This window comes from Mixophyes fleayi, chromosome 4, assembly GCF_038048845.1.
Source record: "Mixophyes fleayi isolate aMixFle1 chromosome 4, aMixFle1.hap1, whole genome shotgun sequence".
In the NCBI taxonomy this organism is placed as follows: Eukaryota; Metazoa; Chordata; class Amphibia; order Anura; family Limnodynastidae; genus Mixophyes; species Mixophyes fleayi.
In genome coordinates this window covers 51,166,452-51,181,001 of record NC_134405.1, presented here as the reverse complement: position 1 = coordinate 51,181,001, position 14,550 = coordinate 51,166,452, and the positions used below count along the sequence as shown (strand labels likewise).

The 14,550-nt window shown below is 40.9% G+C and overlaps 1 protein-coding gene across 1 annotated transcript in view; it reads right to left on the bottom strand.

Annotated features, from left to right (window-relative positions):
- CAMSAP3 (calmodulin regulated spectrin associated protein family member 3) overlaps positions 1 to 14,550 on the bottom strand; it is a 62,001-nt gene that overhangs the window by 2,401 nt on the left and 45,050 nt on the right. The window contains exons 3-18 of the mRNA XM_075206979.1: positions 13,419 to 13,547; positions 12,971 to 13,054; positions 12,066 to 12,098; positions 10,439 to 10,486; positions 6,382 to 6,520; positions 4,761 to 4,900; positions 4,586 to 4,661; positions 4,390 to 4,441; positions 4,215 to 4,252; positions 4,044 to 4,116; positions 2,068 to 3,901; positions 1,449 to 1,582; positions 1,140 to 1,366; positions 934 to 1,036; positions 388 to 506; positions 154 to 272 (exon numbers count right to left, since the gene is read on the bottom strand). Of these exons, the coding sequence (XP_075063080.1) occupies positions 154 to 272; positions 388 to 506; positions 934 to 1,036; positions 1,140 to 1,366; positions 1,449 to 1,582; positions 2,068 to 3,901; positions 4,044 to 4,116; positions 4,215 to 4,252; positions 4,390 to 4,441; positions 4,586 to 4,661; positions 4,761 to 4,900; positions 6,382 to 6,520; positions 10,439 to 10,486; positions 12,066 to 12,098; positions 12,971 to 13,054; positions 13,419 to 13,547 (3,348 nt within the window). The remainder of the gene's footprint in view (positions 1 to 153; positions 273 to 387; positions 507 to 933; positions 1,037 to 1,139; positions 1,367 to 1,448; positions 1,583 to 2,067; positions 3,902 to 4,043; positions 4,117 to 4,214; positions 4,253 to 4,389; positions 4,442 to 4,585; positions 4,662 to 4,760; positions 4,901 to 6,381; positions 6,521 to 10,438; positions 10,487 to 12,065; positions 12,099 to 12,970; positions 13,055 to 13,418; positions 13,548 to 14,550) is intronic.

Below are 14,550 nucleotides of genomic sequence, written 5' to 3'. Positions count from 1 at the left end.
ATGCGGTTTAACAGTGCAAAATCAAGGTAGAGACTTTAGGCAACGTTAAAAGAAATAACATGAACAGTGGGGATAGGAAAACAACCGAAAAACATGGGTGACCGTGCCATAGCCTGTAGACCTGTAGAATGACAACACAGAACATGGACCAACCTCTAAGACTTTGTTCTTCTGTGGTTCGTTGACTTTGCCTGCGAGGCAACAGTGAGACAACGCATTGTGTATGATAAATTTGTTTGATTTTGCACTTGGCTCTTTGTACAGACGGGGCCCTGGAAGGAAAAGTGACATTATAGTGCATGGATTGTACCAGAAACCATAAAACAAAAAACCCTCCAAAAAAATCCAAAACATACAGGCGCACACACAAGAGAGCAGGCAGATTACCTGTATACTCTGGGATAGAGGCTGGGGAGGACGCAGTGGAACCTGTGTCCCAATCCTTGTCTCCATTTTGGGTAAAGAGACCCCGGCTGGGTGACATGAGGCCAGAGGGAGAGACCGCTCTGAGAAAACAAATATAGTTTATTACTAAGAATGTAATTACTTGACAAATAAATAGATATACATAACAATGCCCCCTCTAATATATCACTAGCGGCAAGTCATATGGCAAGGCATGGGTTGCGACAAACACTAAGCCCTTTTTATGTTCCAAAAACATTTACATATTTCACATTTAACTAATAATATTTGCTGCAATGTTTACCATACCTGCTGTAACAGTATCTAACTATCTGTACTGGCCTTTATTATTTTTAGGTTGTTTTTGGTATATGTCTCAAGCAGTTATTGCTTTGCAGAATTTATGATTGGCAATCAGAAGTTGAGCTATACACACACTATGTGTTAATGTGTGGTAGGCATGGAAAAAACAGTGTGGTCATCTGGGATTTCCTGTATGCATTGACCGTAGATTAGCAATATTTTTACCTTGGGGATCGGGGAGATTTTCTGAACGTTCCGCTGCCATTATCGTTCCCCACCGTGGACAGGGACATGGTGGACTGAGAGTAAACTTTACTCAGTTTGGAACCTAAAATCAGATCACAAAGCATTACTCAAATCCTTCCCAATCACAACCTCTTTCTTAGCGCTGCTGTCAAACAAATCCAAACTCCCATGGTCCCCAACGTTACCCAACAATCCTCTCACAGGACTACGGGAAATGACAGAGTCATCATGGAAGACGGTCTTGGGGCGAGAATTTTTGACAGCCCTGACAGTCATGGGTTTCTGCCGAAGGACTTTATCCAGATCTTTCATGATCCTCAACTGCTGCCGACACTGGTACTCCTTCCTGGTGAAGTCACCGCGGCGTAGGACAGCGTCTTCCTCTTTGGTCTGCTGTTGCTCCTGCTGCTGACTGCGGAAAGATGGAAATGTTTACTAGACACTGTTTGCAGAACAGAATAATTCATTGGAAACCACCACATGGTAACACCTACCTGGCCTCCTCTTTTTTCTCCTTTTCCTCATCTTGCCATTGCTTACGCTTTCTGGCTTCCTCCACCCTCTTCTGTTGCTTCTCCAGCAGGGCTGTCCTCCTTAGCGCCATCTCGTCCTCTGTCCGCTCCTCACCCTGCAGTGACAAAATGTTTGACAGAGTCATTTCTACCATTCCGGTTTAATGTCCTCAGCAGGGAGAATTCCCAACTGATGTAAGAGGTCCAACCAGGTGGAGCATGGAAGGACAGGAAAACATCCAGCCATTGGTATCTCTTACGTAGTTACAAGTGACAGGTCATGATGCATTAAAAATGTAACTGCGCAATGATGGGAATTATCCCTTCAGAAAACATTTATTGTATGCTTCATGTGCTTTTCAGTGGCTAACAAAACACATTAAGAGTATTACAAATTTCAGACTTCAACACTGTGATTATGGGAAAGATAAGTTGCAAATTCATCATGGTGACTTTCTTCCTCATAGTTGACCGGTTCGAACTCAATGGTGCAAATACGAAAAAGTGAAAGTAAAACAGTGCCGGTATGAAATGTATTAAACTGTTGGCAGTATGTAGTACATCTTGGAAATAAAAGGTACAGTTAATGAAATGAATTTACCTTAAAGAAGAATCCGAGTCCTCTCTGGGATATGCCTTCTTCTCCTGAAGTCTCCTCTAGAGAGTCCATCCCCTCCATCTCGGAATCTTCTGTGGGCTGCAGCTCAGACAACGGGATCTCAATCAGACTGCTCCTTTTCCCTTCCTTTTCCTCCCCCACCAGTGACCCCACACCACTGCTCTGAGGGACAACTGAGGCCACAGGACGCAAGTTTCCATGAACCTCATTAGTTGGCTGTGTCTCCTCATTGTCATTGTCTTCTGCTGTTGCATGTGTGAAATGTAGGGAGGACCGTGTCTGGACGGTGACTTTGCTCGGAGAGAATTTGCGCAGGTGAGGTAGTGTGTCCACATTCTGTGGAGGGGTAAGTACTCTATTGAGTGGTGGAAATTTAAGCTCAACTGGGCGAGTATGTTTGGGACTCTTGGGTGTTACAGGCTGTATCTGCAGTAACTTTCTGGCGTTGGGCTGGGGAGATTTTGGAGCCATGCGCGAGGGCGACTGTGCAGGAGATGCAGGTGATGAGCGAGAAGATTGGATCTCCCTTGTAATTCGAGTAGGAGGTGAAGACTTGGGTCGATACTGTGGGGGTGAGGACTTTGGTGCCGGTATAACCCAGGCCTTGCTCTCTTTCTTCATCATCTTCTCCTGCTGGTCAGACAGCCTTTGCATGTCTGATTGAAGGGAGGACAGTGCTGAATTCAGCTTAGCTACTGCCTTGTTGTAGTCTCCAAGATTGTTATCTAGTCCATCTTTCGTAACATCTGGAGAAAAGCTAACTTGTTTGTCTTCCCGGCTTTTCAGTGATACATCATGGATTTTCCCATCATTTATTTCTACTTCGCTTGGTTTCTTCCATCTTTCCTCTTCAATTTCCTTATGCAGACCCTCATCAGGAGACAATTTAAAATCATCCAGCCCTTCCTCTTCGCCATCTTCCTCCCCATCCCTCCTTTTTATTTGGAGGAAGGCACTCTTTCCAAGTCGTTGTCTGTGCTTTGCAAAAATAGCTTCTATCCTTTTCTTCTGAGCTTCAATAGCTCTTCTTTTCTCTTCAAGCCTGGCTCCAAGCTGGCTCATCTCTGAATTCAAGGCTGGGCTTTTAACAGGAGACTCTTCAGCTTTTTGAGCCCATGTGGTTGTATTTGTAGAATTATTAGGTGTCGTAGATGGGGAACCATCTACACCAACTTTGGCATCAAGTTTCTTCTTGCGTTCAGCAAAACTTGTCATCTTTGCACCAGATCCAGCAGAGGAATCTGCTTGTGAACTGAGTGAGCTTCGACTGGATTCATGAGTAGGTCTAGTCTCCTCTACATCAGAGTCCAAGCTGTTATCCCTCATCACAGAGTCGTCATCCCTTGAGAGTCTTCTAGATTTATCGTGTGTCCGGTAGACACCTAGATTCTCTTCTTCCACTTTTAATGGCTTGGGCTCCTCTGGTGAGTGAAGGTAGAAACCATCTGGCGCTCCCTCTGGGAGAAGTCGAGTCTCAGAGTTGTGGATGATCTGCAGAGCTTCTTCAATGGTGGGAAGATCTGTCTGGGTCCCTTGTCCACCACCTGGTTTTTCCTGAACCTGCAGGTCTGCGCTCCCCTTCCCAGTTAAAGGGACCTTCTTGAAGGTGCGTGGTTGCATTGGAAATTCTGATGCATCCCCAGGAGGGGCGTATGTAGCCCGGGTAATTTTGGGTGAGGATGGAGTATACAATGGAGGTGTAAGGCTGTCCGAGCTAACCGAACGATTAATGCTCACAGGGTTCCCCATTACAATGTCAACATCACTGTCCAGGCCAAATGGTATACTGAAGGATACGGCTTGGGACAGCGGGTGACTGTAGGAAGCAAAAGAAAAAAGGTCATAGTCAGAACTAAATAGAAACATGCAAATTTTATTAAAAACCTGTTTAAAGAAGGATAACGTTGATGCTCGAGAATTATAGTATTCCCAAACTTCTGCACCAAACACAATTCTACCTTAACGGGTTTTTCGACCAGGTCTTTCCAAATCCTTCCATATGAGACATTGATGAGGAGTGAGGGAGAGATCCTAAGATGAAAAAGCCATGTTTCAAAGTGCTCATTACAAAACAAAAAGGCTGCAAGCTGCAACATTTCATCAACAATTATAAATACTTTGCCACTTACCTGTGGTACCAGGCCGGAAGGTGAAGACAGGAGAGCCCCTGACAAAAAAAAAAGGGACATGATAGTGATTAAATCGTGGGAAGACTAAGGAGTCACATGGTATAAAAGACAATGGATGTGGATCTAGCAATCTAAGAAGAAACTTTCCATAGTGTAAAGCAAGTCTCATACATACCCCCCGCTGTTTGCACTTGAAGGGGTGGTACTCTCGTTGTTCTGCTGCAAGTCTGAAAGAGACCACCACAAACAGGTAAAACACTGCAATGTTTACAACGCTCGTCTCCACGTGGACCACAGACAAAAATTTCCACTTAAAATGAATGTGTTTTTTTCTACACAAACATGTGAGCACAGGTTATAGATAGATTTACCTTTAGGCTGGACAAACTCTGGCTTGGTGACTTCAAAGCAATAATATAGGTCGGCCAAGAGAGCAACGAGATTCACCTGATGACCAGGACAGGAGAGAAAGGAGAGACAATTTAACAACAGAGCACGTTAGAAGTGATCACCTCCAGCACACACAGAGGAAGGAGAGTTTCTCACCCGTAGGGCAGTGGGAACATACAGAAGATCCTCCAGGGAAAGCGGGCAGGACGGAGGTAGATGTTGTTCATAGAAACCTCTCACGAGCAGCAGGTTATAGATACTGTCAGCCACAGACATGGTGTCCTTCAAACAGACATCTGCAGAGAAGAATAAACCATGCAGGAGCCTTGATGAGAGACATTAGGTTCCTCATGGACTGTTGATATACCAACTGATCTCCTCATTCTAGAACATATAGGATTAATCACTAGTGTTTTGGACATTAAAGTGGACCTTTCAACATCTGCACAAGAGAGCAAGTCCGTGGTTAAATGCACTAACATCGCTCAAGTGAAAATCTGACCTAAAACCATTATCGGCCAACCTACAACTAGCTTTACGCTATTGCAAGATAGTCAATGAAAGCAAATGCCTGTTTGGTTGTCACGTGCCTATCTGCACAGTAAATTAGTAAATAGTTCTCAGTGACCGTGAATAATTCAAGAGACTTGCTGGAAACCTTGGTTCGAACCAGTGTCAGATCCACCAGAGTCACAGCCATCAAAATTAGATTAATAGATAAATGCTAAGCATTCGAGTTTATGCATATTGATATTATATTATTTTTCCTAATACTTTGTTAATTGCTTATGTCAATCAAAATTTATAGGTCTTTTTCAAGGCATGCCTACATCACGTTGTCATTTTTAGAGGTTGAAACGTGCCGGTTAAGTTTCTCCTGATCACCAAAGGACTCTCACCCTGCTGACCTTGTACTGCAGCCGATCCTTGGGCCCTTTAAAGAACCTGCTTAAAGCAAATAAGACCTACAAGTTCTGGTAGGCATGCAGATGACCTAAAATGATCTTGTATGCACTGCACCCCACTGCGCTGCTAGAGAACTACAAGCCATCTATTGGATTTCCCTTTCAATGGAGAACCCCATTCATTGATCTTACCGACTTAATAAGCTGATTTACCTAAGGGGCGTGTGCTAGAGAATTCATATCGCCTCAGGTGTTCAATGAGTTTAGCATTTCTTTTTATGAAATTAGTGCATCCACAAATGAGGTGCAGGTTAAACATTATCCAAATCTTCACCTCTTCTCTTCCGGTGTGCTAATTGTCTTTTGCAATATGTTGGTGCTAAGATACAACACTATATTATTTTTCTTCTTTTTTGTATGATAAATTCACTATACACTTTAACATACATTTGCAAATGTGTGCAACCAAGACTTTTGCATTTGTATCTACAGTAGAAATTATGTTGGCTATAGCAGTGTGCTGGGGGAATTTTTTTTTATGTGTTTTGTTCCTTTTAGGACAACCCCACCCTTTCAAGCACCTGCTATGAGACTATTTATTGATTGAGCAACTTCCACTTCTGTAAATTCACTATACGTCAGCATTTTTTGGAAAATTCCGTCCTTTTAGGAAGGAAAAGGTAATCACATAGTATCACTCATATGCACTATCTGTTCTGGACAGACATTTAGATTTATTTTTACCCTAACTTGATAAAATTTGTTGCTCAATTTAAAGTATGCACTCTGCTTGTACACAGAATGTATAGCGCCCAATTGATGTATAAGACATCTGCATAGAAGTAGCCTCCCCCTACCAAACTACCACTCACCTTGCAGTCTCAGCTCAGCCGGGCAGTAGTAGTGCACAGTAGACGCAAGGGCGCTCCCATTAGACAGGTCTCTCATGGAGGAGACAGATGTAAAGCAGGGAGTCTGTCTGGGGAGGATCTTGTCCTTCCGATACCGGATCTATTGTGGAAATCAGGATACAGATTTAGCACTACACAATATACACACACCGGCTACAGCTACATTGCGCATAGCGGCTAGGTGTGTAATATACGCTAAGTACACTATACATAGAAAGTACAGCTGTGAGGTTGCGGGTAACATTCCCTATCCATCATTATATATATATATATATATATATATATATATATATATATATATATATATATATAATGTGCCAGTTATAAAAAAAAATAAAGAATAAAAAGCTACGGCATTGTGTGGAGGGTGTAGCTGTGAGCCTGGTTTATTACAAGCTTTACGACAATCCTTTATACATTGTGTGCGCTACGTGGTAATCTTCACATACATGACGGGCCAGCGTGTGAACAAACATGCAGCCACTACAGGGGTGTGTGCACATAACAAACACACATTCAGCAAGCTGCAGACACATCAAGAAAAATAAAAGATAACTGCACAAAAAAAGTGGCGAGACTTCTTGTGTTACAAAGGGGGTTTAATGTGACATCCACAGAAATAATAGAGGCATTCAACAAACCTGGTTTTCTTCCCTTTACACTAGTTAGTGCAAAGACAATAGCAGTATTGTATAAATAATCTAAAAGAAGCCTAGTATGAGCCCTGGCTGGAGCAGAAGGTGAGATGGACCTACGACTGCTGCACGGGGTCTAACAGGTTCCAAATTCCATCAGTTCAAAGACCCTGAACATGTTTGCAGGACGGTGCAATTCAAAACGTGCGGCTCATGTTTGCCATTCAAGGTTTGTGTTAAAATTGTGTATTTTTATTTTTAAAACTACTTAAACATTTTTAAATAAAAGTTTTTTAATATTTTTTTTAGCGCGCGTTTGCAGTTCACCAACATATTAAAAACAAAACAAAAAACGTATCAGTTTAACATGGTCAAACCCTCTCAGACATTTGCTGATCCCAGCTAATATCTATGAGAGTGCAGCCTACACATTCCCTGGGAACCAGTGACATCACTCAGACAAAAAGGCATCCCGCGTTTAATGAATCTTATCCACACAAGGCACACAGAGGTAGACAGGCAGCACTTTCCTGGGCTAAGCACAAAACGGTCTCCCAGACAATTCGCGACAAGTGTCCCAGACAATTCTGAAGAGTAAGCATCCTTCTTTTTTTTTTGTCAACGTCACACTTGTTTTTAAATAGAGGTTTAATATTAATATCCTTTCATCTCAGTCTAGCATACACGCAAAAATACACCCTTGTCTTATTCTCATTCAATATGTGGATACATGTTAATTGGCAGAACTCTCATGCCAAGCAACAAGGATAGCTTTATCTAGCAGATTACATTTACAGTAAGACCAACATACATTTTTCATTACCATCCTGCACTAAGGGAAATGTCTTCAATATAAATATTATATGTGAGATAATGGACTCTACTGTAAATGATGGTATAAGTCACAAAGAAGTTGTGTGACCATATAAAAACACAAGGCTGTGAGCCGCGTGCTTCTATACCGGCGACAGAAAAACGAGAAGACTTGGAAGCTCTGTGAGAATATACAGTAGGTGGGTGTATTTATTGGAATAAATAGATTTTCCTGTACAGTGAAGTAATGACATCAGAACGCACTTGTTATAAAAATATTATTTACAGTAGGTTATACATAGAATATAAAAGTGATGGTAATATATCACTATCATTTCCTGTTAAAGAGTTCTGAAGCTTCAGGTCCAAAATAAAAGGGGCAAAAAATTCCAAATATAGGTCGACATTTTGTGGGCTGAACAGATACTTCTACTATAAATTAATTTGTTCCTAGTGACATGACCAAGGCATGAGGCAAATTGCACTTCTTGCATCAGCAATGTCACTAGAAATGTGTGAATTATTTTATCCCTCAGAGGCTGCCTCGACTATTTGCAGGTGACAGGAACACTTAAATGTCTCGTCACATGTATTTCAAATGCTAAACGCCAAAATTTAAATTGGGATAAAAAAAATGTAAAAACAATACTGCTCCAAAACAAAGAATCTTATTGGAGATCAGTGCACTACTTTGTCCAACACTATGCAATATAGTCACACTTGCAGCAACAACAGTGGCCACTAGGTGTCCTCTTTACATCAGTGATGTAGTCAATGGGAATCTTCTCCAAATCCCAATGGATGCACACTGCAAAGACTCTTTTGTTTGCAACAGTGAATCTAGATGGTCTGCCTGTGCACATCAAGGGGCACACCTACAATCCGCTCTAGGGAGACGCCTCTGTATGCTGGCAGCGTGCCCAGGTGTGCAGAGAGGCTGACATAATCTGCAGAGGTGCACTGTGCAAAAGTGTAAATGTCAGTAAATCAGTCCAACCTCCTAACACTGCAGAAACATTCTGTTCATTAAGTCAAATGTTTCCACTCATTTGCTAAAATGCAGCACAGTTGAGCCACATTTATGGCTCAAATTAAACATGACTAAGGGGACATCAGGACTAAGCTCATCATACCTCCCAGCATTTAAGACTTTTAAATTGGGACACGCCTCCTCCTGATTGGGGCATGTCCACATGTTAGGGGCGTGGCTGTGTCACTGTGGAATCAATGGATGCAGCCACTATGCCACCGAAATCAGTGTATTACTACAATGGCGATCCACGGATGCAATGGTTAAATAATTAGTGCAAAAAGCTTCCCGTCACTTTGCCACCCAAGAGGAAGCACTCTTGGGACTAATATGCAACAAACAAGCGTTTTTTTGTTTTGCTTTGTTTTTTAAAATTATTTTTTAATTTTTAATATTATTAAAAACAAAATAAGAATTGTAAAGCTGTTCTTGATGATTAAAACAAGGGTGTAACTATGAAAGAAGGACACCATAACTCCCTCAATGGGGACACTAGGTCATTGATGGACAGGACAACTTAATGGCAGGTGAGGCAAACGGTCTTTTAGAGAAGAAAGGGGACAATGGTCATTAGTCAGAGAAGCTAAAGGCAAAAAAAGTTAATTTTCCTGGGAGAGTTCTTCTATTGCTAAATGGAAGTGGGTTGGTCCATTACTGGACTTTAAGCTTCTATCACTATCTATTAAACTAAAAATACCTCCTAGCCCCAGGTTCGGTTTCATTTCCCCTAACAGATCTATAAATATATAATGTTACTGATGCGTATCTGTAATTCTGCGGGAATTTGGGGGTTCAGTGTTTTGGGGAACACATTCCCTCATGCAGAAACCATTATTTTTAATTACCGATTAAATACAATTCATTCCCATGAGTTGGCAGTCGTTGAGCTCTGCGGCAATGCGGGCGGGAAACACAAAATAGGATATCCGAAGGGCAATATATTTTAATCCGTGTTTTAACTCAGACATGTTGAACTCCCCAAAAATGTTATGGCTCAAGTACTGTGAGGGCTAAACAAGGTCCATACCAGATCTAGTAAGGTTTACCTGAGCACTGCAGAGCCATAACTTAAAATGTTAGCAACTGGGACGGGAAACAGAAGTGTCCCCACCCCCTAGCCCTCAATTTTAATAAAATAAACCTAAAATATTCATAAACTGTGCCCCCTTTCAGCGTTGCGCCCTGGGCGGTTCCCCTATCGCACAGCCCTGGTTACAGCTTATGGGGAGCTAGACAGAAGGTTTCTCTGAGAATTTTCTGTCAGGAAATGTCATGTATTTTATGTACATTTGCATTTTGCACCAGTGTGAAACGGTTGGCAGGATCCAACTAGACCTAGCGCTAAATGTCAACTGTACGAAACTGGTCGGAACACTTTGAAATGGTTTAAAGTAATTTTTAGGCCCATGTGGTGTAAAAGGAAGAAATACAGAATTGGTTTCAAAGGGGGTGAAAAAAAATAATTAAATGATAGTTGATTCATACGAGATAAAATAAAAAATGTAGACTTTTGGAAATGAGGGCGTGCACAATACTTTACCACAGGAGGCTTATTCCCAGACTCCTTTAAACAAAAAGCGATGGCATGCTAAACGCAACGGAAAAGAGCAACGGAGAAAGTCAGGGCAGCGTCATATCAGAGGGAGAAAACAGAGACATACAGAGAGGCTGGGCAGAAGGGCCTATAGCAGGAGTGTCCTCTTCGCAGGCCCAGGGAGTAGGAGGAAGTGTCTGAATTTTAATGGCGGAGGTGTTAAAATGGCTGCATTAATTTAAAGATAAGGCATATAAGAACAAGACAGCTTTCTGGCAAGAAAATGAAGCAGATTTGCATAATTAGTTAGGGAATGTACAAACAATAGGATTTGTCACCTTTCTTTTAAATAGAACACAATTTCCATTTAATTATTAACATATTATTCTTGGTGCATGTAGCCAACTTTTTGTCAGGTGACATTTAAAATCTCCACAGTACTATGATCAAGTCTGAGGATCTCTAATGAAAAGCCTTTGAACACCTCATAAAATAAAAGGCCTGGGACATCCAAACACAGGATTTGCTGACATTTGGACAACATGGAGGTGCAATATTCATAAATGTCAGCTTGAACAAGCGTATTTGTCTCAAATGTTCTTGCACTTGTAATACAGCATCACACAGGCTACATAACAAAAACCAGAAAAAGACCCAGAACTACCCTCCCACAGTGGAGGCAACCATTTTGCGATGAAAGAACACTGAAGAGAATGCAGACCAATCAATTCACTGATCGCCTCAGTGAGGTCACAATCTCACAAACAATGATTCTGCTAACAAAATGGCTGCCTCCGCTGTGTGTATGTGACGAGTACAATATAAGATGTTAATATATGCATCTTTACATACGTCAAAAAGAGAAAATTGTGACAAACTGGTCCACAATGTGCTTGTGGCAATCACTTTTCACACACAGAGTATAAATTTTCTTAGGAAGCCCAATTTGGTTTCCATATGGGATGAACGAATTTCAGCAAAGGCCACTAATAAGGTACATATTGGACAGACCAAGACTGACAGGTTTTCCAGGCATTGCTTCTTACCCCCTGCAACAAGAAGCATGGCAGCCCAGGTGGAGATTTTTGATGGTGTCATTTGAGTGCTTTAAGTCACATAAAATGTCTCCGAATGTTCATTAACCAAAAAACCTAAACAGGACAATGCTGCTTCAAACCCTTAAAGACTGCACCGTCACTCTCACAAGTACAAGGAAATTGGGTTCACCAAATAATAACAAAAAAATAAATAAAAAGTAAGGAAGGTACACATGACAGGCATGCTACAATGGCATTAATCCAATAGAAATACTGTTGGGAGTCTAATATAACATCACCTCTTAGGCCCTGGACAAATTTTTAGATAAGTTTCTTACTGTGTTTTGCTCTCATTCCATGGGCTAAGAGAGGAGGTGTGTGCAAAGGATTCTGGGATATTAACTATAATCTAATCACTTATCCCGTAAGCCTTTGCTCATGATGCGGGTCTAGTAGCATTGCACATGCATTTCTTGGCATCACTGGACAATTGCACATAAACAGGCATTGGCTGGGAAAATAAATATATCAAAAGACACCAAAATACATAGGAGTAACGTATCAAAAAGGGACAGAAAACAAGAAAAGCCACTTACAGGGACCAGCTTCCAGTACCAGCGGGAGGGGCACTTAAGAGAAAGAGAAAAATATGGAGGGGTGGAATAACAGAGCAACATACAGGACAGAAGAAAGAAGAGGAGAGATAAAGAAACTAAAGAAGAACAAGGAGGTTTAAGGTGTAACCGTCGCCTACATACAGTGGTGGCAGCCATTTTCTGTTATACCTCTGTGGGGACACCGGTTCCTAGTAAACGGATAGGCTGCATACTCATGAAAAATGGCTGCCTACACTGTGCGTAAGCAAAGGGTACACTTTAAGAGACAGGATGGGTGTAGAAAAGATAAAATGTGCAGATGCAAGAAGGATTCTATGGAGATTATGGAAGGGGGGGGGGGGAGAAAATCTAGTGGAGGAGAATTATATTGATTAGAGGGGGATTGAGGGCGACGGTAGGGAGAGAGAGCGCAAAATAAGCACAAGAACAGTGCAAGGTAGGGAAGAGTAGAAGGGGTGTACAGATAATACAAGGGAGAGGAAATAAATAAGTAACCAATGAGTAAAAAGATGGTTTAGGTCGGAGATCAAGAAGAAGTGTAGTGGAAAGAAAGACAACAGACATTGAGAAGAAGCAGTAGGAAGACAGACAAGAAGAGGCAATCTCAGCCTATCCTATAATACATACTGTCCATTCAGTCAGATATCTACAGAACCAGAGAAAGGACAGAAATCATGTTTAGCTCAAGGCTTGATAAACCTCATTAGGGGGACATACAAGTTGTAAAAGACTGGATTGGGTAATCGTCACTTTGTAAACAGACAGGGTATCTATCAATATAGACCAGGTACCAAAACGGGTGGTTCATGTCTCTAACACTCTAGGAACGCTTAGGATCTCAGATTTAAGCTACGACACCCATGAGGTGGTTATATGCTACTTACTCCGGCCTGGTTTTGACCTTCTGGGGCGGAGAGCTGCTTCCTGCCTTGTTCCCTCTCCGCTTCCTCCAGCAGTTGCTGATTGATCTGGGAGAGATAAATGAAGGACGTAAGCATGACCAGCTCACTGCTAAACCTACCATTATGGGAAAAAGAGAATCGTTTGCCGGCCTAACCGAAAAAAATAATCGAAAAGATAATCATATTCATTCTCTTACTGAAAGTGGTCTTGTTTCATATCCACATAGGCGTTTGTGCATATTCAACAAACAAGTTTGCTTTATTACTTTTTTTGTTCCTTACTGTAAAGTGCCGAGAAGCATGCTGGTACTATACAAATAAATCTTAATAAAATACAGAATAAAAAAAAGACAATTCAAGCCTTAATATGCTACCTTAGCTTGCTGACAAACTGCTAGAAAAAAAAAAAAAAGCAATGTTCCTAGTATACCTTATCAACCCAAGAGAGCAGCTTATTCTCCAATCCACCCAGGCCAGGCTCCTCGCTGGGAGGTAGGGACTCCGTGCAGTGATTTGAATATACAATGATCAGAGAGTCAATCACAGCAAGATGGGCTCCCTGAAGATGGGAAACAGAAATTACATGATATAAAAAAAAATATATACTTATTTACTAGCATTATCATTTATTAGGCTATTGCAAGCAAGTGAATCTCAGAGGGTCTGTTCTTCACATGAGAGACAATGTTTCTCCAGTATAGTTTTCCCTCATTTGTTTAGAAGGAAAGAGGCTCAAAGTGGGGGAATGTCTAAACTGTCCCTCGTCCTGAAATATTGATCTGTACGGAGAAGCGCCTCCCCACTGACTATTTTTTTTTACAGATCTTAGGTGAAGCTGAAACCTCAAGCTCTGTTTGAGGACATAATTTATTTATTTTTAATAGTATTCAGCCAGCCTACCCAGTTATAATACAGATATGGACTTTGTGGTGGAAATATTTGGACAGCACAGCAGTAGACCGTTATATTGGTGTGTGAGCAATCAATTCCTAGTAGTAACCGAATAGGAGACTGTGGATTGAAATGCCCAAACAACAATCTAATTATAGGAGACACTGATGCCCTGGAAACGAAGGTTCCCAACCATTTCTAAAACTCTGAACATATATTAAACCATTGGAACAAACCCTACCAGGAAATAACGATACATGGATGTGGGACGCTGTAAAATAATATTAATATTACCATCATACTCTGATGTAACTTATCATAGGCAAACTATGGATGTAAAAATAGTAAATGACTGGGCAGCAACATCATTTATTTCAGAATTAGGTAAACTATCACCACTCATGAATGGTTTATTGAGACATCAACCATTGGTCTATAAAAAATTATATATATATATATATATATATATATATATATATATATATATATATATATATATATATATATATATATATATATATATATATATATATATATATATATATATATTTTTTTTTTTTTTTTATTTTTTTTATTTTTTTACTTCCCCTGTCCAGCAACAGGGTGTCTCTGGAAAACATTAAGTGTTGGCAAAAATATATTTTTTCGCTGGTACAAATTGGCAGATAAAA